This window comes from Choloepus didactylus, chromosome 12, assembly GCF_015220235.1.
Source record: "Choloepus didactylus isolate mChoDid1 chromosome 12, mChoDid1.pri, whole genome shotgun sequence".
In the NCBI taxonomy this organism is placed as follows: Eukaryota; Metazoa; Chordata; class Mammalia; order Pilosa; family Megalonychidae; genus Choloepus; species Choloepus didactylus.
The window spans coordinates 7,480,649-7,507,560 of NC_051318.1; the positions used below are offsets into that span (position 1 = coordinate 7,480,649).

The window sequence follows — 26,912 nt, forward strand, 5'->3', positions numbered from 1 at the left end:
TTATAATATTCTGTAAATTTACTTAACTTACCAGAAACTTATTTCCTGTACCAAGAACTGCTGGAGCAGCGTATGGCTCTGAAGTGTAGTCTTTAGCTGGGGTAGACCACTTGGGACCATTTGCATTAAGTATATGCATAAGCTTGTTTGCTGCATCACAGCAAAACATATCAATGTTCTAAAAAAATAAATTGGAAAAGCTGTTTTGTAAATTGCAAACCTGTACCTTTGTTTTCAGAAAGTGTTTAAGACCAGAAATTAAAAATCCAGACCAGAACAAAACAATTAATGAGACACCCTGAATTTGATAGCAACTCTCATATAATATACCAATACAAAAATGCAAAAGCAGCAACAGTGCTATAGAGGAACTAGGTTATTGGGAAGAAAGAGAAAGAAGGGGGAGGGAGAGAGGAGGGAGGAGAGAGGATGAACGTGTGGGTGTGCCAGGATCTTCCCCAGCTCTAGCCTGAGCGGCAGGGATCACGTGAGACAGCGCCCGGAGTCGGACACCACGAGTCACCCAACACCGACACAGAACGCTTTAGGTTAGTACATGAGCTAACTGCCTCGCCTACCTCACTTCTGTTTTACGAATTAAATAACATATAAGCTAAATCATTGTTTCTGAAGTCACAAATGGTCAATATCAGCACTTTCATACGGTTTTACTTAATTCATAAAATGCCACGCCAATGGCAGTTATCGGTTCTCTGTTTGGCGGGTTACTGACAGTTAAAAGTAAATTTGAAACAAACTCCCCCCAAGCAGCCTCTCTGAGAAAACCTGGGTGGAAACAGCAAGGACCTTGATGAGCCGAATAATGCGACACCACACCTGCCACCAAGTCAGAAACTACGTAAACCAAGCTGATATTTATCATGTGGATTGGGTCTTCAGGTAAAATATCAACACAAACTTCCTCTACACAGCCAGCTATCCTAATATATTTGAAATATAATTTTATTTACATAGAGGTAGAATAACAAACATTTCAGATATTGAACAGTAGAACTAAGCGGCCTATCTTTTGTGGATTCTTCACTAGTTACCGATGTGTGAGACCGACGTTTTACTGGAGGTGGCACTGCACAGCAGCTGGCCTAGCTTTGAATCCTGGTTCCACCACCCAGCTGTGTGACTTAGGTCAAGTCACTTAACCTCTTTGTCTCTCACCAAGAAAATGGAAAAACAGTTCCCTACCTCATGGGGTCATTGGCAGAATTAAATGAGACAGGCTTAGAAAACCACCTGGCACACAGTAAAGTACTCAATAAATGTTAGCTGACATTATCGTATCATGTATATAGATTTAAGTACACAATGCATCTGTGATCCAGGGAAAATAAGTGTAAATGTTCTCAAATTTGGGATTACTTCAAATCAAAGACAGACATAAGCTATATAAGACACTGGATGTAGGAGTTTAAATGCAAACTCATAGTTTACATATTAATGAGGGTTTTAACTAATTACGCTGCCAAATGCCACAAGCCACAGGATACACACATTGAGTTCCTGTTTCCAGTTCGCCTACAGGGTCTGCAGCTCCAAACATCCTTCTCCCAGCTCCTCCTACCTCTATCTCCTCGGAATCTTCTCTTATCCCTGGGAACTGTCATCCCAACCCTCCCCACCCCCTCACCCCCCTACCCACCTGGCTTCATGGGCAATTAATATATGATGAAACCTCATCTTACAGTTTCTCTCAACTACCTGACTTTCACAAAAGCCATTCCTTGATATTTGTTGAAATAGGAAAATACCATAAATGTGGTGATACTGAAAAGTAATTTTACCTCAACAGTATTTTTCATTTTGTTGAATGTTTCTTGAAAATGGCCCTCCCTTGGATTGGCAGAAAACACAGAAAAATCTCCAGCAACTAAAGTAGGAAATGCTGATTTGGATTCTGGATGCCACTGGAGGTTACTCGCAGCAATTAACATAGAAGGTTTAACAATGTCTTCATTAATATCTATCCAAAACTTTATTGCTAATAAATTATGGCATTCATCTGATAAATAGACCAAAGGAGCATGACCTAGAATGAAAAAAAAAAAAAAAAAAGTATGTTTTCATTACATACGTCAGGTAGATTTAAAAATGCAAGAAATCCCTAATGTGCCCAATTATTTTGGTATATGCTAATGTTAAAAACAAATCAAAGTAATTGAATTTAGGGAGATTTCAGGATTCCCCCAATTACCTGCTGCTTATGGTGCTAGAATTCCAATGACTGCATGACAACACATCCTGTTACTGAGGCTCTAGGGGAAGCATTGCAAGGTAGACTCATACATTAGGGATGGGAAGGCAAATTTGTACAACCCTTCTGGAGAAAAGCTTGGCAATACCTAACAAAACAACATATACATTTACCTTTCCACCCAGCAATCCCAGTTCCTGTACTTTACTCTGAAGATAACCTCTAACGACATTAAAATACATATGAACGTGGTTCATGAAAAAAGCTGTGAATAAGATTATTCACTGAAGCATTGTTTGTAATTGCAAAATATCAAAATATTAGAGGCAACCTAACAGCCCAGACATGGGAGGACAGCTGGATAAACCATGGTGCATCCTGACAACGGTATATCATGCAGCTGTAAAAAGAACGAGATGACCTCTCTGAACTCATTTCCAGGGAAGAGATGTGAGTATATGTGGCGGCTACTGACAAATACATATTTCCTAGCCGGAAGGGGCTTGCTGAAAGAAAACAGGAGCCAACCTGAAAAAGCTCCTAATGGCCAAAGCTGAAACAACCTGAGCAACAAAATAATGAATGCAAAGAATTTTCACCCATGGAATAAAATAAATATTCCTAAATCCATACTGATGCAAATAATTGAATAAATAAATTTGTAGAAAAGGGGCAGCTTTTCCTTACAGTATAATTCCACTTAATAAAAATGTAGAATGAAAAAAGAAAACAGAAAATCACGAGGCAAATATCACAGTAATAACTGATGCAAAAAAAAAAAAAAAAAATCCACTGATGGATGTTAAAATTAGTGGGTGAAAGTTTGAGGAGGAAGTAAGAGCTGCATCGTCCCAAAGATTCTCCTCCAGGATGCTTATTACTTCACATTAAAAACCTGGGACACCACCCTCACCAACTGATTGAGGTCACCGTAACCAGGAATAAGATACGTCAGTGTCACAACCCCTTGAAAAGATGCTCCAAGAAAGACCATCATCATTTCTAGATTAATCTCGCCAGAAATGCAAATCTGATTCCAATCATTAGAAAACAACCGACAAACCCAAATTAAGGGAGTGTTACAAAACAACTTATCAGTCCCTTCAGTCATGTCATGAAAAGATGAAAACAACAAGGAAAGACCAAGGATTTGCTACAGATTGGAGGAGACTAAGGAGAAACACAGGCATACCGCATTACATTGGGCCATCAAGCAAGTCTAATAGCATGTACTCACTGTCACGTCTCTGTGTCACATTTTAATTAAGGTACATAATTTTTTTTTTTTAAGAGAAGTTGTGAGTTTTCAAAACAATTGTGTATAAAATACAAGATCCCCGTACACCACCCCACCACCAACACCCTGCAATGGTGTGGAACCTTTGTTACTATTAATGATAGCATTTTTAAAATAAATTGTACTTTTTTTTTTAACAGTAGTTCCCTTTGTTACAATCGATGAAAGATTATTAAAATAGTTCTATCTGTCAACCATTATTTACGTTAGGTGTTTTCCCCCATATACCACTCCATTATTACCATCTTATAAATCGTGAAAGGAACATCCTTATAGTTATAATATTGAGTATAGTTCATTGTCTACAAAAGGATTCACTGTGCTGTACTGTCCTATGTTTTATATTTTAATTTTTATTCTAGTAATACATACGCCCTAAAGTTTCCCCTTTTAACCACATTCATGGATACAGTTGAGTGCTGTTGATTACACTCAATAATGTACTATCATCACCACCACCCATTTCCATACCTTCACCATAAGCCTAAGTAGAAATTCTGTGCAAGTTAAGCATCAACTCCCCATTCTCTAAACCCCAATCTATCTCTGGTAAACTCTATTCTAGATTCTAATGTTATGAGTTTGCTTATTATAATGTGTTCCTAACAGTGAAATCATATATTTGTCCTTTTGTATCTGGCTTATTTCACTCAATATCATGTCCTCAAGGCTCATCCATGTTGTATGCCTCAGGGCTTGATTCCCTTTTACAGGTTATAACATTCCATCATATGTCCATACCACATTTTATTTATCCATTCTTTGGTTGATGGACACTTGGGGCACTTCCATCTTTTTGGCAATTGTGAAGAATGCCCTATGAACATCAGTGTGCAAATGTCTGTCCGAGTCCCTGCTTTCAGCTCTTCCGGTATGTACTTAGTGGCAGGACTGCTGGAGGAGACGGCAGCTCCATACTTAGCTTCCTGAGGAACTGCCAAACTGTCTTCCATAGCAGCTGCACCGTTTTACATTCCCACCAGCAATGAATGAGTGTTCCTACTTCTCCACATCCTTTCCAACACCTGTAATTTTTTTTTAATGGTGGCCATTCTAGTAGGTGTGAAATGATATCTCATTGCGGTTTTGATTTGCAGTGTTTGATAGTCTCCAACTATTATTGTAGATAAATCTATTTATCCCTTCAGTTTTGCCAGTGTTTGCCTCATGTATTTTGGAGCACCATGGTTAGGTGCATAGACATTTACTTCTTATTTCTTTTTGGTGGATTGCCCCTTTTATTGATATATGGTCTCCTTTGTCTTTTAAACAGTTTTGCATTTAAATTCCATTTTGTCTGATGTCAGTATAGCCACCCCAGCTCTTTTTTGGTTACTGTTTGCATGGAGTATCTTTTCCCAACCTTTCACTTTCAACCTATTTCTGTCCTTGGCTCTAAGGTGAGTTTCTTTTCAACAGCATATAGTTGGAGCATACTTTTTTGTGTCTTTTAATTGGGGAGTTCAACCCATTAACATTCAATGTTATTACTGTAAAGGCCACAAATACTTGGCCATTTTATCCTTTGGTTTTTATACTTTTTTTTTTGGTCTCTCTTCCCCCTTTAGTTACCGTTACTGATAATCTTCATTTCCTCACTCTACTCCACACCTCTCTGACCTGTCTTTTCCATTCAGCCTGTAGGACTCTCTTTTTCACTTCTTGTAGGGCAGGTCTCATGCTGACAAACTCTCTCAGTTTCTGTTAATCTGTGAATATTTTACACAATCCCTTGTTTTCTAAATAAAGAATATTTGGCTGGCAGTTTTCCCCTTTCAGTTCCTTAAATATATCACACCACTGCCTTCTCGCCTCCAAGGTTTTTGATGAGAAATCGGCATTTAGTTTTATTGAGACTCCCTTGTATACGACGACTTGCTTTTCTCTTTCTGCTTTCAGAATTCTTTTTCTATCTTTGGCACTTGACATTCTGACTAGTATGTGTCTTAGAGTAGGTCTGTTTGGAATTATTCTGTTTCGAGTAGGGTGTGCTTCTTGGACATGTATATTTATGTGTTTCATAAGAGTTGAGAAATTTTTGGCCGTTACTTCCTCAAATATTCTTTCTTCCCCTTTTCCCTTCTCTTCTCCTTCTGGAACACCCGTGACACGTATGTTTGCCATTCAAATCCCTGAGGCACTGCTCACTTTTTTCCATTCTTTTCTCTATCTGTTCTTCTGTCTGTAAGATTTCTATCATCCTTTCTTCTAGTTTGCTGATTCTTTCTTCTGCCTGTTCAAATCTGCTGTTGTGCCTGTCAGTCTCTTCTGTTGTGCCTGTCATCCCCATAATTTCTGTTGTTTCTTTTTATACTTTCAGATTCTTCTTTACGCTTACACTTTGTCTTCTTGATATCCTTTCACTCTTCAGCCATTTTCCTTCATCTCCTTGAACTGATTTGGGAGGAACAGAGGGAGGAAGGCAGGCAGGCAGGCAGGCAGGTGGGCGGGTTCACCAAAAACCTCCAAATGAGGAATATCCTGCTATTAAAACTTAAAAATCAGTTATTATGGAAAGAAACAGGAAATTGTGGGTCCAGCCAAGAAGAACAGGAAGGCTCAGCTTCTACTCTCCTTCCCCAAGCCAAACTGGGAAATGACAAAAATGTAGAGAATTCTGGTAACCTTAAATTGGAAGAAAAGCAAATAAAATGGGTATCCTTATCTTTTCCCTCTTCTGATCAGGAATAATAGAAAAATGGCTGCAGGAGAAAAACAGATGCCCAAGACTGAATGACAGAATTCAGTTCCAGGATTACCAACTGAACTGGGGGAAATGATTTGGAACCAGAGATAGTATCTTCCAGAGATACATATATACAGTAGATAGAAACCCAAATACCCAGCCCTCACAATGTACTTAAGAGGGAAAAGCAAATTAGTTTTAGATACAGTAGGAAGAGAGCCAAGAACTACATGGGACCCTGGCAAGTATCCTCACTTTTTCTTCTCCCCAGAAGCCTTGCCCGGCGCTAACACCATCTGCCATGGCACCACGGAACTAATCTCATGTCAGTCTGTGTTCTCTGGACTCAGTCTGCAGAAGACCTTGTGCAGTGCCGTTTCTGACCGACCTCCTACCTCTCACTGCCTCCTGGAACCATTTCACTGGGCTGCCTGCAACCCAGCCTCTCATGCATAGAAGCTCCACCCCTGCAGCCTTTCCCATCTCCGTTCTCTTTCCCTTCTTGCTGTAATGGAAACTTGCCTCTCTTCTGATGACACAGACGCCCCGGAGACCTCCTGTCCTCCTGGAGGTTGTGATGGGGTGGATGTCTTCCTTGTTTCTTGCTACAGCTCTTCCCTCCCTAAAAACACTCAGTTTTCAATCTCTTGTTGCAGATTTGGTCATTCACTAACTCTCCTTGTTGTAGCATCTACAGACCCCTGGGTCACTCACTCCCTTTTGTACCATGAAGTTTTTAATTCATAACTCACTGCCATTCTGCCATCACTTCTGCCATATTTCTTGGTGATTTCAATATCCTCATAGATTATCCTTCCAATATCCTGTGCTCCCAGGTTCCTTCTTTTCTTCTCTTTGAAGGATATGGTCCTGCATTCTCTGTCAGTTGCTCACTCCAACAGATATACCCAAGACTTTGTTATTTCCAATAACTTTATCCCCTCCATAATCTCAATTTCAAATATCTCATCCTTTGACCACCATCTTTTATCCTTCCAGCACACTCTCTGCAGAGCCCTAGCTAAGCAATCCTTCAACTCCACCAGGACCTACAATCCATTTTCTTATCTTCTGGTCACTTGTCCTTCCCCCAGTCCCCAAAATGTCCTCTTTGTCTTCTGGATCCTGATTAAATTCCATGGTCAATCACTAACATCCCTCCTTTGCACACACCCCCAAATGCTTTGTCAGTCTTGCTTGGAATTACTCACGTGGCTCAACTACAACCCTGGTTAAATCCACCTCTCCACCGACTCCATGCCTGTCCCATCGCAGCTGAACATGGCTGGAGTAGTAGCACACAACCATGCTGACCCGTTTCATTTTAAATTCATGAATATTAACCTCCACTGGACCCTGGCAGCCATAACGTATTTACTTAGTCCATTCATTCTTCACTTTTTGATGACTATTTCATGCCTTTCTTCTCACTTCAAACCTTCAATACCTTTTCCTCCATTCTGACTTTCAGCTGATGATTTTGTTCCCTATTTTGGCAAGGAAACAGAAGCAATCAGAGGGGAACTGCCCCACATTTGCACTTCTACGTCAACGCTTCCACTTGCATTTGGACCCATAAAATTGACCTTTTTTGCTCTCTAACTATGGAAGAACTGTCTCTGCTACTAGCTAGTAAGGCCCATCTTACCACATATCCATCGGGTACCATCCCCACATGGCTTTTGAAGAATGTTACTGCTTTCCCCTCTTTATTGGCTCTTTCCGGGAAACATCAGCATACAGTATCTCATCAGTCTGCTTTTGGCACTTTCTCGTGAAAAAAACAAATTTCTGGATCCCAATTCCTGTTCCTGCTACTGCTCCATTTCTCTTCTTCCCTTAATGCAAAACACCCTTGAAATGCTGATATTCACTGTCTGTTTTCCTCTCCTTCCGTTTTCCCTTACCCCACTCAACCAGTCTTTCACTCTGCCAACAACTGACCTTCTTAGGCCTCACCTTATTAGAATAATGCAGGTGACAGCGTGAATCCCTTTCACCTCTCTGAAATCCATGTTTCTCTTGGCTTTCCGCATACCTCACTCTCTTAAGAGCGTCTTCCACCTCCCTGGCTGCCACTCCTGTTTCTTTTACTGGTTCTTCTAACATCTCCCCTGCCCCTGTGCATCACAGTGCTTGACTCTGGCCTTGAATCTTTTTTCTATCATGGTGGTCTCATCCAGTCTCAGGGCTTAAACAGCATCCACTTGTTGACAACTCACGAATTTACACCTTCAGCCCAGACCACTTCTCTAAAGAGACTTCTATGTATCCAATGTCAGGAAGACATCTCAACTTACATGTCTAATAAGCACCTAAAAGTTAACTCTCCAAAACTGTGCTTGTGATCTTCCCCACATACTTGCTCCTCTGGCAGTCCTCCCCTCTCAGGAATTGGAACTCTGATTTCCCAGCTGCACAGACCAGCAACCTTGGCACGGACTCCTTGGCTCCTCTCTCTGTCACACCACCGTCCCTCTACCTGCAAAACACAGCTGGATTCTGACTACTTCTAGCAACTTCCATTGCTTTTGTCTGGACCAAGCTATCCTCATCTCTTGCCTAAATAATTGCAATAGCCTCACACTTGTTTCCTTGTTTCTACCCTAATGCCCCTTACAGTCTATTCCCAATAGAGCAGCTTGTTAGAGTGATCTGTTAAAACCTGTCAGATGGTGTCCCTCCTCTGGCTGAAACCTTCCTGCAACTTCCTGTCATGCTTAGAATAAAAGCCAAAGTCCATCAAGGACCACCACGTGATCTGGTCCTCACCACCTCTCTTCTCATCTGCCAACAGTCACTCTCTGGCTGCTGCTTCAATGCTTCACCACAACGGGCAGGGTCCTGCTTCACAAGGGCCTTTGTAATTGCCATTTTTTTCTGCCTGGTGTGTTCTTTCCTCAGATGTCCACATGCCTCACCCCCATTGATTCCTTCAAGTCTTCAATCAAATGCCAACTTTTCAATGAGGTCTTTCCTGTTACCTATCAAAAATTATATCCTCCCCTCTTTCCCCAAAATGTGCTACCCGCCTCTTCGTTACTTTATCTTTTAACTCAGGATTTAGTAAGAAAAGTGGGTATATTTCTTATTTATTTTGTTTGTTCTTTCCTCTGCCATTAAGTAAGTTCCAGGAGGACAGGGATTTTTACCTGTTTTGTTCATTGCTACACACCCAGCCCTTAGATCAGTGCCTGGCACATAATAAGGCATTCAATAAATATGATTGACTTCATGAATAAAAATTACCCACACCGTATAAAAACAATATAAGGCATGGAGAGAGTCACCTAAATACTACCAAGATGCAATGAAATGCCATAGCAACAATGTAGCATATTAACATACTACATCCAACCTTTCCAAAAACCACTAAAACACAACTAACCAAACAAATCATATTTAAAAAAAAGGAGAAAAGAGCATAGCAAAGGACAAAGAGCCCAAGCCATAAGAAAACACCAAGGAAAACTCCTTCTCAATTGACTCACGCTATTGAACTTAACAAGAATGTATTTTTAATAAAATAAAAGCTTGACTATGAGATGAGAAATAGTCCTGTGAGATGAAAAGGAGAGAACAGGACCAACGAAACACCTGAGGACACCAACATATCATCATAATGGGAAAGATACATGAATTAAAAACAAGGAATAAAACAGATACTGCAGAAAATAAAAGTATTGACATAAGCGTTTGATAAAATCATTTGAATGCATATGGAAAAGACACATAAATAGAAGCCATTAGAGAAGAGATAAAAAACAAAAATATTAATCCAACATAAGGTTAACTGGCATCTCTGAAGTAGAGATTCCAATAAAGGAACAGTAGATATCTTAAAAAATATAAAGGAATTTCTCCAAAGAAAGCACTTAATCTGTAGATTATAAAAGCATCCCGAGTTCATGAGAACTGTATATAGAATGTATACTAAAATACAGCCTTGTTAAGCTACTGGACTTTAAAGATAAAGAAAATATTCTTTAGGTATCTGGACAGAAAAAGATAATCCAAATAGGGGAGGTGGGAATTAGGCCAGACCCAATATTATACCTAGACTAGATAACAGATTCCATATTAAAGCAAGAGGTACACATTTTCAAATATGAGAAACCCATGGAATATGGCATGAAAACACGGCCTTCTTGGGAAAAAAAAAATACTGACAGCAAACAGCCAAAGAACTGGGGAAAGGAGAAGCCACAACAGGGCAGCTGGTAAACAAGGAACCCATTTACTCACCAAATATTTGGAACCCTATCCTGTACCAGACACAGTTCTCAGAGCTGGGGACAGAGCAGTAACAAAGTCCCTGCCTTTATAGAGCTTAAATTCTGAGGAGGGAGACAAAAAGATCAACGCCTAATGCTAGGTGTTGATGAGTGCTATGGAGAAAAGTAAAGCAGGGTGAAGGGAGGAAAGTGTGCTGGGTTGGTGGTGGAGGTAGTGGTGGCAGTAGAGGCTGTTTTACAATGGGTGGTCAGGGAAAGTCTCTTATAAAGTTTCATCTGGTCAGAGAGCCAGCCATGTGGTGTCTGGGGGAAAGGGTTCGGGGAGAGGAAGCAGTTGAGTGCAAAGGCTCTGAGATGAACGTGGGCTTGGTGGGCTCAAGAACAAGAAAGATCCCAATGTGGCTGGGTGGAGTGGGGGAGAGAGTGGTAGCAGATGAGACGGAAGTGCCTGGCACACAACCGATAATCAGTAAATGGAAGATTTTCTGCTTAAGTAGGGGGTCTAAACAGAGCCCTGTCACCTGTGCAGTATCTACAGCAGAGAAGACAGCATGGCTTTCTAGATAAAGTGTATGCAAAGAGGTATGGAAACATAAAAGTACAATGCCACGTTTAAGAAATAAAGTACAGATGTATTTGGCTAAGATATTGGGGAGTAGTAAAAACAGGATGTAGAGTAAAGGTCTGAATGTTCAGCTAACAGCAGAGGTGGATCATCACTCTGTTTAGTAATCACTAATATGCTGCAAAACATCGTCCTACTGATTTCTTTAAAATTAAGCAGCACAGAATGGGATATAAGTTTTGTTACCTTGAAATAATGTAGAATTGCTTTCATTAAGAATCAAAGGTTAAAACAGGCCTACTTTCAAATCTCTAATTACCGAATTTGCCAACTGGTAGCTACAACTGACCAAAAGATTTTAAAGATTATATTTTTCAAAAGAATCAGTAAAAAGCTACAATGAAATATAATGTGCATTACCTATTTTTTTCACAACAGAAACTACAAATCCTATTAGGTCCACTTCAGAACAAGGTGGCTGGAAGTCTGGATCTAATAATTTGGTGAAATGAAGGGGTTTCCTTGGTTGGTAAACCTGGAATAGGATTTCATCTGAAGTCTACAGAAAAAAAAACAAAACAAAAAAAACAAAAACAACAACAACAACAAAAACAGAAAAACATTTAGTACATGTAGATTATATAAACCAATATGTATTTTTCAAAATTGAAAAATTAAAAGGAAAAAGTTTGTACCGGTAGTTGTTGATACTGAGTTTTCTTTGTTGCTGTTAACTGTATATTAACTCTTCCAGATTTACTTTTAGATTTTGATGTTGCAAGATGATAGATTCTGTATCTCCTTCCCTCCGTTAACAGGGAATATAAATCTGATGATGGTCGCCAGATACTCAATATAACTGTTCAGTGAAAGATGAAAAAGATACAGTGGAAGAAAAGACCGTCATTGAAATTCTTGTTTCAAAAACAATACTGATTGGCCTCAAATTGCCAAAAACATTCTACAAAAGAAGAACAAAGTGGGAGGACTATCACTTCCAGACTCTGACACCTACTATAAAGCTACAGTGGTCAAAACAGCATGGTATTGGCATAAAGACAGACATACTGATCAATGGAATCGAATTGAGAGTTTGGAAATAGACCCCCAGATTTACGGTTGACTGATTTTTGATGAGGCCCCCAAATCTACTGAATTGGGACAGAATAGTTTCTTCAACAAATGATGCTGGGAGAACTAGATAGCCATAACAAAAAGAATGAAAGAGGACCCCTACCTCACACCCTATACAAAAATTAACTCAAAGTGGATCAAAGACCTCAATATAAGAGACAGTACCATAAAACTCCTAGAAGATAATGTAGAGAAACATCTGCAAGACCTAGTATTAGGAAGTAGCTACTTAGATGTTACATCCAAAGCACAAGCAATGAAAGAAAAAAGAGATAAATGGGAACTCCTCAAAATCAAAAGCTTCTATAGAGGCAGCCAGCTCAATGGGAGAAAATATTTGGAAGCCACATATCTGATAAGAGACTAATATCTTGCATACATAAAGAAATCCTACAACTCAACGACAATAGTACAAACAGCCCAATTATAAAATGGGCAAAAGATAAGAAAAGACATCTCTCCAAAGAGGAAATGCAAATGGCTAAAATCACATGAAAAAAGGTTCATTTTCACTAGACACTAGGGAGATGCAAATCAAGACCATAATGAGGCATCATCTCACCAATAAGAATGACTGCCACCCAACACACAAGAACCTACAAATGCTGGAGAGGATGTGAAGAAGATGGAATTCTTATTCATTGCTGGTGGGACTGTATAATGGTACAGCCGCTGTGGAAGATAGTTTGGCGGTTTCTCAGAAAACTAGATATTGAATTACCCTACGATCCAGCAATTCCACTTCTTGGTATATACCCAGAAGATTTGAAAGCAGTGACACGACCAGACATTTGTACACCAATGTTTCCAAGAGATGGAAACAATCCAAATGTCCTTCAAAAGACGAGTGGATAAACAAAATGTGGTATATGCATATGATGGAACACTATGCAGCAGTAAGAAGCAATACGGTCTTGAAACATATGGCAACATGGATGAACCTTGAAGATATAATTCTGAGTGAAATAATTCAGATGCAAAAGGAGAGATATTGTATGTTACCACTTCTATGAACTATTTGAACAAAGTAAAATCAATGTCTTATAATGTAAGAATACTGAGGACCTAGTGATCGACAGTAGCTAGTGAGGGGAATGATAGTCTAATATGTTCAGATATGTTAATGATGGTGAATTCAAAGGTGTGGTAATGGATAGGGGTGACGATTGTTTGTTAATGGAATTATAAGCATCAGAGCTGTATTGAAGGCGAATAGGAATGAAAAGTGTTGCAGGGGTTGTTTAAAGGCATGTTTCCCACAGATCAGGACCACAAATATAGACAGGTGCTTGCATGATATACTTCTAAGGTACGGTACTGGCATAGGGAGTTGACAATAGAAGGCTACATGAAAAATCTACACCTTGAGTACTAGGGACTATAATTCATAGGAATACCATATTCTATAAAAGTTTCACTCACTAAGTTTATTCGTCAGAAACTTAACTTCTTCAGAATGCCCCTATGCCAGCTAAGCTGTGAAACCCTGAGGCAACAGCCTCTTCAAGAACATCAACTAGATATGTCCCCTTTGCTCACAAAGTTGACACCCCTTTTCAACATGAACAGGTTAGGGTGGTCACGGCCTAGATATCCCTGAAGATTGGGGAAGTGATTAAACCAGAAGAAGGGTAGCAATAGACAAGATGGAATTCAACAAAGGATGATGAATACTGAATTTTTATATAATTTTCTTTTCCTTAGTTGCAGGGTATTAGAATAGTGAGAAGGAAGGAAATGAAATGGTGGAACTGTAATCCACAGCATCCTTTGAAATTTGTTACATAGCTACTAGTTAAAATGTAATTTTAAAGCTATACCTTTGTGTCTGTATGTTAGATTTCACAATAAGGAAATGACGGAAACTATGCTACTATAACTCAATCACTTTGGAAATATCCTATATATCTATTAGTTAAATCAAACCTTAAAATATAATACCTTTTTGTATATGTTATATTTCATGATAAGGAAATAACTGAGACTGTGGAACTGTAACTTATAATATTCTCTACTCAAATTGCACTTGGAAAGTTATCACTTTAAAATAACTGGTTATAACAACAAAGATCTAAGGGTTATGTTGTTGCTTTGTGGCCAATGGTGGCCCATTTGCAGTTCTGATATACACTAACTTGAAACTTTATCTAGCATTTGAAATCACTTTATTAATAAGGAAGTTAATAATTTAAAAATTTTAAAGTGGATAAAAACAAAACATTAACATACTGACCTGAATCTTTTTGTTTTCTCTCGTAGCTTATAATACGCAACTTCCACACAGTTGTCACATCCCTTGATAAACCTTGTACCCCTTGTTCTGCCGATTCTATGGCCTTCCTGAGTTCCAACTGCATCTGTGCTTGCTTCTTATCGTTCAATAATTGTCTGTGATTATTCAAGGCTCTTAACTGCTCTTCACTAAAACAACTCTGTGACCATTTAAAATATTAAGGCAGATAATATTAGAATAAAAAGCCAACAAAAGAAAAATCTCATCTGGATCACTTGACATGGGGATAAAATACAATAGAATTGAGTTCACTTTAAGGGTGTGACAATATAAAAATTGAGATTAATGTACTCAGTTTATCACATAACAAAAATTCTTATGTGCCTTAATCCTTGTGACAAATTCCCCTAGGGCCACATGATCCCTAATTATAAATGTGCTTTAATAATCACCACAATCATCATTGTCAATAGCTAACATCCAACAGCTGAGTGCTCACCATATTTGAGGAATGGATCTCTGTGGTAAATGGACTCATCCATTTAATCCTCACATTACCCTGTGAGGCAGACACTATGGTTGCCACGTGGTCGACGATGAAACTGAAGCGCGGAGAGGCTAAATATCGTGCCTGGGCTACATGGGTAGGGGCTGGCTCAAGAGCCCTCCTTCTTGGCCCCTGTAGTGTAATTTCACTGACTCTTTGGAACAGTAGGTACAATTTAAAACAGACATGTACTACAAAGCATTTGCATCTTTGCTTCTATATTTCTCTGCCAAGCATTTTGGCAAATTACTGCCTGAACCTCTTGGGAATCTCATCCAGTGTAACAAAAATAAATAAATGAATAAACAAACAAATTAAACAGGAAATAGAATCTAGACACGTAACATACTAGACTGCTTGCTGCTGCCTTACACATCTTAGTGTCCTAATCAATACTGGGAATAGAAACCATAAGATCTTTGTACCCCATAAAGTTCTTTGGGAATATGCAGACAGTGTTTGGTGTAACCATGATTTTTTTTTTAAATCTGTGATTTCAGATATCCCACAACATTCAACATATCCCTTAAAACAAATCCTCTAACAGGGCTATTCTAGAAATTGGTAGCTATTTTTCCCTCCAAGAATTACAATGGTAACTTTATCTAAGTCAAATCTCAGAACTTTAGAGACAACCTACTCTTAGACTTTTCCTTGAACAAGGAGGGAAAGAGGCCCAAAGACATAGACCACTGGTCCAGGTACACAGTGGCGGGGCCAGGGCCAGACCTCAGCCCTCCAGCTCTCACTCTGCCTCCTCCTTTCCTTCTCCTAATACTGGTTATTCTATAAATGGAAATGAGACTAATAAACATTTTGTTAAATTTTGTGGATAAAATAAACTATCTTCATGATGATCTTCAGGAAGTACAAGCTTCAACAATGCAGTACTGTAAGAGAAGAGTCAAATAATTTTTCAGGAAAGTATAATAAAACCTTAACGTATAGACGTGCAGCAATATATGCACAGGTTTAAAAACTGGATTCACTTTTCACAGAGAGAACCCAAGCTGTAACGTTTGGGATCATGAGGGAATTCTATTCAGATCAGCACTGCTCACATTCCTAGTGGACTACTATTTATTTCATAGTTCCACTATCTAAGAAACTTAAGGGCTACATTGATAAGATTTATTAAGTCATCAGGTAAATGAGGTTAATCAATAATAAACCCCAAAGGCTTTCCTAAAATACTTGCACTAGCCTCCCAGTCTAGCAAACTAATTCTAGAAATTGCATTAATTATTTTAGATACCCAGGTGTGTAATAGTTTAGTTTAAGTAGTAGCTTACCTTAATGTATGAAATAATTGTCTAATAACAGTAACATTTATATGGAAGTTTATAGGCTATAGTGCACTTTTACATGCATTTTCTCATTTGATACAAAACAATGTATCTTATAGTTATTTTAATCATGAATTTGCCAAGCTAACAAACAGTAGAGCTGTGATTTTAAAGCCTGGGCTATTTCTAACACAATTTAGTGCTTGGGAATCTATTTCATCTATGCACCTTTAAGGTAGAAGATAAGGAAATAAACACTAGGAGCACCTAAGACAAAGCTGAGACCATAGAAGCTAAGACACTGCTTTGAAGATACTTGTTTCACCTTATAAATAAAATAAAAAATTTGTATTTTAAACTGTATTTACCTTAAGATATAAATAATATTTCATTCTCCCATCCTCCACTTGGTCTAGAATAAAAAATGCACCACACTGGTTTGGCACATCACTGAGGACCCCCGTTCGAGAAGCACACATTTCAACATGTGGACAGCTCTCCCGTGAGGGCCAGAAGGGCCAGTGCAGCGACCCACTGGGGGACAGAGCCTGAGGCTCACTACAGCTCTCGGACTCTCACCTCGAGGTGCTCTGGGTCTGCGGCATGCCTCACTGCTTCATAGAGCTCTGTACCATCTTGCAAAGCATGGACTTGCTGTCTTGTTAGTGCACGTGAGGGCACACATGGTTTTGTTGCATTTTCTAGGTAAAATAAAAAAGTCATCACAAAACTAAAAATACTGAAAACTATAGAAACAAAAACATCCAAAACAGAGAGATTAAAAAATAAGAACCCATTTATATGTTAAAAACTTTCTAGGAAAATTTGAAACTAGTGTACTCACAGTTAAAAAAGACGCATAAAAGAGTTTACCACAGTTGGAAGTATGAAAATAACATGAGTTAGTGATAATTTGAAGCAAATAAAATAGTCAGAGTCTAATTTTTTCTCTAAATTTATGTTAAATATGAAAATTAGGAATACAGGAAAAAATTTAAATCATCAGGCAATAAAAAAAGAATAGAAAAAGTTAAATTTCATGTTCTTTCAGCATAAAAACACTACGACGTTTATTAAAACTGATGCCATAGGGAAAACAAATTCTAGCTGCACGTATAGTAACAAACGAAAATCAATTAACAACAACAAAAATGCAAAGGTTATATAATATAGACACGGATGTTGAGGAAACAGTGACGTAATGGCTTAGGGGGAAACTATTTGATAGTTTTCTCCTTGTTGCTATTTTCTCTCTAATACTGAAAAGAACAAGGATACCACAAATACTTTAGTACTGAAGCTTAAGAGGGAGTTTCCTTAAGACATGTGAAAAGTGCTATGGCTGTGTAATGTTTTCTTACCTAAGACAGTTATAAATATAGTACCTAAAAGCTTAGTGTGTTGAATAAAAATGTAACAATTTAGGGCCAGTTCAATGCTTATCTGTATCTATCTAATAAGATTTTTTAAATGTCAAAAAAAATTCATATTCAGATTTAGAAAACAAACCAATTTATTACCAAAATAAAGACAATTCACCCAATTACAAATATTAAATTAGAAGACTCTAAAACTTGTTCTCATATAAAAAAGTAAAAACTTATAATATATAACTCATTTTACCTTCTTGCTCTTCAAATTCCACTTGAATTTTCGCAAACAGGGCTTCCAGTTTCTTTTGTTGGGCCTCTGCATATTTTGCTGCTTCCTTTTCTTCTGCTCTTTCATCGCGAAATATGTATAATCCACATGATGTTTTCTCCATCCACTGTTATGATGTTTTAAACAAAAGTATATGATAGGGAGGGAACATTCAAATTACTTTTCTCAAAAGAAAGAAGTCCACAGTAAGTTTCAAGAACACTTCATACCTGTGTAGGGTATGCTCTTTGAATAATAACATCAACACAGCCAGCGTTTCCTCCATCACTGAAAAGTGACGACAAGCGTAGAGGAAAAGGTCTAGGGTCAGGAAAGAATCCAAGTTTGGCAGACCAACAAGCAGGCCGAGTACTGTTGGTAGAAATCTAGACAAATTGATGAATAAATTGATTTAGAAGCTAAATATATATTCAACTCTATTACAGATTTCATAACATTTTCATTCTTTTAGGGCTAGATTAAAAACGTTCACTTTTAAAAGTCTCACGAAAATAAGCAGAAAAATTGTACAAAAGTGAAAATATTTTCAAAATATAGTACTTCTCAAAAATTAACGTTTATATTGTTATAAAGCCTCAATGTTAATCAAATATTTCTATTAGAAAATGGATAAGAGAGACTTTGATTTAAACATGATGGATTAAAATATATTTTATTTATCTAGGCTCTCTCAAAAAACCTGTAAGGACAAGGAAACCTGGAGAGAAGAGGACAGTAAAGAGATGTCACTTAAATTTTGCAAGCTAAATATTTACTGGACAAATGGTAAATGACAAAGCAATTTGGACACCTAATAAGCACAGCAAACATTTCTGGAGCACTTACTATGTACCTGGCCTGGTGCTTAAGTACTTTACATATATTAACATTTAATCCTCACAACAACCCTAAGCCTTATTATCCCCATTTTACAGAGGCTAAAACTGAAGAACAAGGGAAATTACATACATGACTCAACCTGCAAGGGAAATTACATACATGACTCAACCTCCTGTAGGGAGCCAATATGAAGCAAAATAATTTAAGGAAAACACTCAGGAATCGGAGGCAACAGGTACCTCTAAAGGCAGGAGCAATGAGAAGCGGCTGAAAATAGGAGGAATGGTTGAAATTTTGACTAAAGAAAGCTAGACTCCAAATTTCCTCTCCTATCCCAAGCATCCAGGTGGCTGCCATCCCTCACTCTAAAAAGAACCCAAGGGACTTTATTTTCTGGAGTGCCTGGAGTGCCACGTATCTCATGGACTCTGGAATACCAGGCAGCTACAGCTGGGAGTGAGATGCTATATTAAAAACAAGACAAGATTGAAGTCGGGGATGTCATCAGGATGGCGGCATAAGACATCCCCAGGAAAGTTTCCCCAGAGACAACTAAATAAAAGGGCACATGCCACATGCTTGGAACTCTGGAGGACGATAAAGGCTGGAGAAAGACTCCACAAATGCAAGCAGAGAACTCACCCTTCCTGGCCTTTAACTGCTGGTGCACCTAAGTGAAAACATGGGTGCCATGAATGCTGACCCTGTCTGGCTCCTGGGGGCAGGACACTTAATACAGAGGTTCCTGGAGGCAGAAAAGCCACATAGGAGAAAGGGGAAACTGAACTGCTGTAAGACAGAGCAAACTGAGGGCAGAAAGCTGTAGTGAAAAGGCAGCTCTGAGTATGGGAGAACAGCTGAGCAAATCGGAGCCACTGGGGAGGAATTTTGCATAAAAGCAAACAGAACGGCCCAGGCCAGGACCCCCCAGAGGAGGAAGAGAGCAAAGTAAAATTCCTGTAGTTACATCACAGGGAAACATGGCCAGGGCAAGAGACAGTGCAGAGGACCTGCGAAAATCTCACTGTTAAAAACGGGCTGCTCTACAGGTTCAGTATACAAATTAACGCCAATCCTGCTCAAACTCTTCTAAAAGACCGAAGAGGCAATACTTCCCAACGTATTCTGTGAGGCCAGCATCACCCTAATACCATGCCAGATAAAGATACACAAAAAAGGAAAATTACAGATCAATATCCTTCATGAATATAAACACAAAAATCCTTTAAAAATACTAGCAAATCAACTCCAGCAGCACGTTAAAAGAATTATACACCACAATCAAGTAGGATTTATTCCAAGTAAGCAAGGATGGTTCAACGTGATTCCCAAGAACTGAAAGCAGGGACTCAAACAAACATTTGCACACCAATGTTCACAGTGGAGTTATTCACAATTGCCAAAGGTGGAAGCAACCCAAGTGTCCACCAACCTATGAATGCATAAACAAAATGTGGTGTACACACACACCCACAAACACAAACACAGAATATTATTTGGCTATACAGAGGAATGAAGTTCTGATGCATACTACAACATGGATGAACTGTGACAAGTTGCGTCATATAAGCCAAACATAAAGGGACAAATACTGTAAGATCTCACATGAAATAAGCAAAATGAGCATATTCATGAAGTCAGAAACTAGAATACAGGTTACCAGAGGCCAGAGGAGGAAGGAAATGGGTAGTTAGTGTTTAATTGGTGAGATTTTCCTATTGAAAAAGTCAAATCCCTGCCTTACCACCATGCCAGGTGAACAAGCCCCGCCTCACAGAGCTTGTAAGCAGTTTAGTAGTAACCCACTTTTGAAGAGAAAAGAACAGCCAAGGATCAGCCGTTAACGAGAATTTCCAGCAAGAGAAACCAGAACAGAAATTCTCACAGAAAAATAACACAGGGAGCAGAAAAAATCTAAAATAAAACAATCAACATACTCAGAGAGGAGTGAGAAGATATTTTATCTATGAAATGAGAACTGGATGTAAAAAAAAAAGAAACAATTAGAGAATAATAAAGATCACTTGAAAACTGAAAAATGTGCCAGCAGCCAAAAGCATAGTTTAAAGATTTTAAGATAAAGCTAGGAAATATCTCAGAAAATAGAAAAAAAAAAACCAAAACCAGAAATTGAAAATATGAGAAAAGCTTAGAAAATTAAAGAAGCAACCGAGATAATTGCCCAATTATCAGGAGTTCCAGGAAAAAAAAAAAAAAAGAAAAGAAAAAGAAAAAATGGAAGGGAGGAAATGATCAAAGAACCACTTCAAGAAAATTTCCCAGAACTCAATGAAGGACATGAGTTTCTAGATTGAGTGCTGAGTAACTGAATAAAAAAAGTCTGGCACTGAAGTACCTTAGTGTAAAATTTCAGAATGCTGGAGACAAAAAGATTTTAAAACTTCCTAAAAAGAGTTCACATAACAAAGGACTGGGAATTAGAATTGCACTGAATTTAGCAGGAACTATACTGAAAAGTTAGAAGGAATGATTTTTAACTTAGAATTCAGCCAACCTTACAATAAGGTTTCAAAAGGTTGCGTGCTCCCTTTCTCAAGAAGCTGGAGGGAGTTGTGTCCCTTCAAAATTACAGAGTGAGTCTAGGAAGAAGACATGGACTATAGGAAATAGGGCTTCTAACACAGGAAAGAGGTGAAAGGAATTTCCAGAATGAAAGCTATACATCATATGTAGGAAATAACCACTCCAGAATGGAGCAGGGGTATGGAGCAGCCCAGGAGGTCTCCAAGAAAAAGAAATGAAACCGATAGAGGTATTTTACTATCCTGAGAGCATTATTATAGCTCCTGTGTATGGATAAATTTCTGTATAAGGATACAGAAAATTAAGAAAATAAAAAAGCAGGACAGTTGGTGATTCTAGGCAAAGCCATAAGTTGTAAAGAAAGGAAATGTAATCATGGCAAATTAGGTGCGCACTTGCAAACAATATCTTTCATAGCAGTATAAGTAAACACTGAATACAGACTTCACCAAATATTATGGTCTGTCAGTTCAGGGAAGACAAGAGGAGAAACACATGTGGCAATGTTGGTGTAACAGAGCTAACCCCCCATCTTCCACAGTAGGAAGTTAATACTGACTGTGCAAACTGAAAAGGAAAAAGAACAGCCAGAGGGACTGGAAGTGGCTGGCTGTAGGGAGCAAGAATGGGGGTGAGGAGGTGCACCATGACTACTTATTTGGTCTTAAGACTTACAATATTTGAATTCTGAAATTATGTATATGTATAAACTAACAACGTTGAAAGCCACTGGAACTCATATTCTAAGTAACATAAAGCAAAAGCCTATTTCAGCTTGACTGAAGGCTTTAAGTAAAAATCAAATGTAGACTTAATGGCAAATATCTCTTTACATTAAAAATGTCTGATTTATAAAATGCTTTTCTAAATTAGACTGATGCAGAATACAACAGAAGTAAATTCTCCACAAGGACAACACATAAGTGAATCTAATTGCAGTATTTCTAGTAATTACTGGTAGCAATATTGCAGGTGATCTAACAGGACAATGTCCTGTTCTGTAGGTTAACATTCACAGAGATGAAAGGTCTACTTGATTACTAGATATCGCAAAGCACTGTAATCTAATTCTTTAATCTGTAATTAATTTAATCTGTAATTTAATTCTTTACTGAGATAGTGATCCTATCGAGTAAACTGATCAACTGCACATTAGTTCAAGAAATAAATTTGACTCTTTCAAAACAGCACAAAAAATTTTAATTACCTGAAGAATTTGCTTCCTTTACTATGATTTCCAGCAATGATTTCAAGAAATGTAGAATCCTTAGACTAGGCATAAGTGAACTTAAAGTTTAAGATGTAAAAATGCTCGAGAATTTTACTGAATCAGGGACTAGTTTTCCCGAGTGTACTTTACAGCAACTTACCTTTAACATAAGAGATTCGGGGGCTTCAAGGGGTGAGCAGGCATCAGGAGGGCCCACCAGCTCTGCTCCATGCACAATTATCTTCTGGCCCACAGCCAGCCTGCCGTTCTTGATGAGGGCCATGAGGGGAGGGTCTAACTGGGCCCTAACAGCATACCAGCCATCGGTAAGTTCAACATTGGCCACTTTTTGGGTATCCACACTACTAGCTTTACTGCTGGAAGTTTCAGATATATTTGTGCTCAATGAAATTATTTCAGAAACACAGAGAACAAGTGTTTTTGCAGCTGTGTCATCCCTTTCCATTATCTTTTTTATAGCTGATCTTCTGCTTCTATCAATTTCCATATCATATCTAAGAATAAACAAAAATGCACATTTAGGAATTGTGAATCTAGAATTCATTGTAAGAAAAAAATCACTGAATAATTGAGAATAAAAATTGAACACACTTAATAACAGGATGGTATATGGGAATACTGTATTTTAGCATGATTTTCTGTAAACCCATGACTTCACTAATAAAAAAAGATTAAATAACTTCATCAAATAAATTCTGAGACAGAAGGAAATCTAAAACTTGGTAGCTAGCAATATCTTAAGTTTTATATTGTTAAAATATGAATTAACTAGAAAAACAAACAAAATAGCAAAAATGCTTTGTCAGCGATCCCCGAAGAGCAGATCAAGTTGATTAACACCTATTCTTCTCCTAGGCCAAGAGGGTAAGGAGGGGGAGATCAAGAGGGGCATGAATGTGTGTCCCTCGTCCTTCGTCCTTCGAGAGAACAGCTTTAAAGCACGAGAGCAGCGGAGGTGGGCAGCTGTCACTGACCCCGGGCTTGGGGACCACCTGACCTGGACGCTACGGGCTGCACGTATGTGATCACACAACGCAATGCTTTACACTCACCTGTATTTCAGCTGAAGCAGCACCCTTTCTGGGCTTAGGCATCTATTAGCAAATTCCTTAGGAAAGGCGAATTCCATAGCTGCCAGTTTCCAGATAATCCATCTGTAGTGATTATAGACCCAAGATCTAGAGATAAGCTTTGGATCCACACCGGGAGTGTCACACAGAGCCCTGAACAAATAAAGGTAGATAAATATATTGAAAACCACCTAAGATGATATTGAATTCCCCAACTATATTCTCTGCACAAAAACCCACAATGTACAAGATGATCCAACAGTAAGTTTTTATGAGTTATATCAATAAATAATTGTAGAAAATGACTTAACATGTATCAAAATAGCAGGCTAATAACACTTCCACATAACATATTAGTCAATATAACTATTTCAACTCATACATAATTTGTTACTAGAAAATAAGATCCTTAATTTAAGATAATCATATTTTAGACTTTTTTTATTATAGAGATTGCTTTTATAAATCACTCCTAATAGCTCCCTTTCCTAGTCCTGGTGCTCTCTTTGATATCTTCCCCTCTTTTCTCAAATCTCTAACTCTTCTTTCTTCCTCATTCTTACTCTTTGTATTAAGAAAAAAGAATCAAGAGAACTTCCAGAAGCTTCCACCCTCACCTCTACCTACCCACCAGCACCTGTTTCCTCACATTCTACCTTTCTCCCTGTTATCAGAGATGAACCCCTCCTTCTGCATACTGGCTTCTTCCTACTCAAGGACACTGATCTAGGAACTGCCTCTGCCTACACCCTTCTCCTGCATCATCATCTTTTTTCCTCTCTACTGGATGATTTCCATTGGCATAAAAAAAAGTTTTCCTGGCTTTCTGTTTGCTCTTTCTCAGTCTCTTTTTCATGGCTTTAACTTCCACTTATATGCTGATGACTTGCAAATTGATTTCTTTGACTTATACTTTATTTATGAACTCTAGTCTTGCATATGTAACTGCTTACTCAATATCTCTACCTGTAGGTCTAATGATATCTCACACTTCAAATGTCCAAAATGGATTTCCCTTCCATCTTTGGTCTTGTCAATTCTCAGTAAACACCATCCTTCCAACCGCCTAAAAACTCTGGAGTCACTCTTACTCCCCTCCTTTACACGACACCTAATTCTTGAGCAAATCCTCATGGTGCCACCTTCAAAACATAGCCTTCAAAACATAGCCAGAATCCAAATGCTTTCCACCAACTCCACTGCCACCTCCCTGGTCCAAGCAACCTTTCTCATCTAGATCACTGCAGTAGCCTCCTTCATGGTCTTTCTGCTCTTCCCCACAGACTAATCTCGACAAGTAGACCGTGACGCTTTTACAAATAAAGTCACATCATGCCAGCTCTCTGCTTTGAATCCTCTAATGGTTTCCATCTCCATCAGTGTAAAAACCAAGGTTCTTAAAAAGGTCTAAAAATGACCTACTTTAAGAAAACTTAAATCATTCAATCCCAGGACAAACCATAATTCACTTTTCTAAAGAGTCCAACAGAATGCTCCTGGTCCACAATGCATTTAAAATGATTCAATGCACAAAAATTTGGGAAGAAAAGAAAGAGAAACTTGTGGGGAAAAGAGGGAAGGTGGAATATATCAAAGTTAACCCCAAATATTTTTTTTTAATATAGTACCTATAAAATTCTTCTTTTCCAGCCTTTCCATCATTGGAGGGTACAAGCCATCCACCATCAGCCAACTGAATTCCCTGCTCAGCCCACAAACATTCCTTACCATAATAATCCTGAGCACGAAACTGAAAAGACTCTGCATTTTTGCTGTTAATTTTTATGCAATGTTTAGAAACACCATACATATATAGCTGCACAAAATAAAGGAGAGAAAAGTCTGATAATGAATGAAAAGTAACATCAACCAAAATGGACATTTAATAGAATGAATACAATATAAAAATCAAAAGCAAATTTAACAAATTTTCATTTCAATATTAAAATATTCACTGCAAAAATAATTATTTATCAGAGGCTAAACATTTTAATATAAATGATTCATACATTCAAGAGTCTGCTGCACCTTTCTCATCCCCCTTTATTGGTGTGATGCCACCTGCCATATCTGCCACAGAAAGTCATTGTGAGGAAAAATAAATAAATTAATGTTTAAAGACATCTCTTATGTTCAAAATTTTAGAAAGGAAAGAACGTATCTCAGGGAACATGACCTCAGGAGGTCAGATGTCTACATGGCCCGGCCTACCTCCAACCGGCTAACTCTCACCCCAGCAGGCTTAACCCCCGAGGAGGTTTTCCCTGGTTCGGAGCCTGCCTCTGGAGTCAGACCCCTAGCTTTGGAATCCTGGCTCTCCCACTTACTGGTACCTCGGGGAAGTTACTTAACCCTCTCTGTGTTCAGTTTTCTCATCTGTAAAATGATGAATAAAACAATGGAGGCTTTCCTTTGGGGTGGTTGTGAGGATTCAGTGAGATATAGTTAATGGAAGTAAAGTGCTCAGAAGATGGCCGAGCATATAGAAAATCCTCAACACGTTATTTAGTTATTAATATTATCAACATTATTTTCACCGCTCCATTGCCTAAAATTCTACCTACATAGTACTAGGTTAACAAGAATCCTCTTTTAAAACTGTAAATAGCTATTAGAAAGTTCAGCGCTCTGAGTTATTTACATTTGAAATTCCGTCAGACTACTTTCCTTTAACGTGTAGCTGACAGCACTTGCAGTAATAAGATAAGAAAGATCTGATGGTGGAAGAGAAATAATAATTTTGAAGCAGAGATCACTGTGGTAGAGAGAGGCTACCAGGAGATGCTAATTAGGAAGTACGACAATTTCATTCATCCATTCTTGCATTAATCTGTTCATTCTTTGAACAAAACAACACGGAGACAGTGGTTAATAAAATAAAATTACACATTGCTTTATACAAAAGCTATGTATAGTTTGTAGACAAAAGCATACCTGTTTATGAGAACACGTGGAGGGAACTTTGCCTCCTACTGCTGCTTTCAGAGAGATTCTAGGCAGACTGGATGTTTTTGCAAGATACAGGCTGCCTGGCTGTGGACAAATTCGTTGCCTTTGTTTCTTTTGAATTCGCATATCCTGTGTATCTCTGGCATTCTGAAGCTTTGTAATAAAATCTATTAAAGAATAAACAATTAGCAAAAAATAAAATTGATTATAAAATTTAAAAAGCAAAAGCTGTTTTAAAAAATCGAATGTATCAGTTTGCTTTAATTTTAAATGCACAGAAAAAATAGTCCTCTTTTTAAATGTTCAGAGATGAAAAAAGTTTCAACTTGTAAAGATGCATAAAGAGTAGAGATAGATCTATACTTGAATCTCAAATTTGGAAGAAAACTAGTAGCCTGATAAAAAATATAATTCAGTATAGATTGTGTGTTCCACAATAGTTATT

General features: G+C 38.2%; 1 protein-coding gene across 3 annotated transcripts in view; it reads right to left on the bottom strand.

The window, feature by feature from the left end:
- The window catches only part of BRCA2 (BRCA2 DNA repair associated), a 73,634-nt gene that overhangs the window by 3,076 nt on the left and 43,646 nt on the right, over nt 1-26,912 (bottom strand). For 2 of the 3 annotated variants that reach the window (XM_037799822.1, XM_037799824.1), the window contains exons 15-26: nt 26,453-26,634; nt 25,147-25,334; nt 23,501-23,671; nt 22,588-22,942; nt 18,064-18,219; nt 17,816-17,960; nt 16,772-16,893; nt 14,360-14,558; nt 11,688-11,851; nt 11,413-11,551; nt 1,800-2,044; nt 32-178 (exon numbers count right to left, since the gene is read on the bottom strand). In XM_037799822.1, the coding sequence (XP_037655750.1) occupies nt 32-178; nt 1,800-2,044; nt 11,413-11,551; nt 11,688-11,851; nt 14,360-14,558; nt 16,772-16,893; nt 17,816-17,960; nt 18,064-18,219; nt 22,588-22,942; nt 23,501-23,671; nt 25,147-25,334; nt 26,453-26,634 (2,213 nt within the window). Of the gene's footprint in view, nt 1-31; nt 179-1,799; nt 2,045-11,412; nt 11,552-11,687; nt 11,852-14,359; nt 14,559-16,771; nt 16,894-17,815; nt 17,961-18,063; nt 18,220-22,587; nt 22,943-23,500; nt 23,672-25,146; nt 25,335-26,452; nt 26,635-26,912 lie in introns of those variants that run through there. The other variant, XM_037799825.1, reaches the window with a different exon arrangement.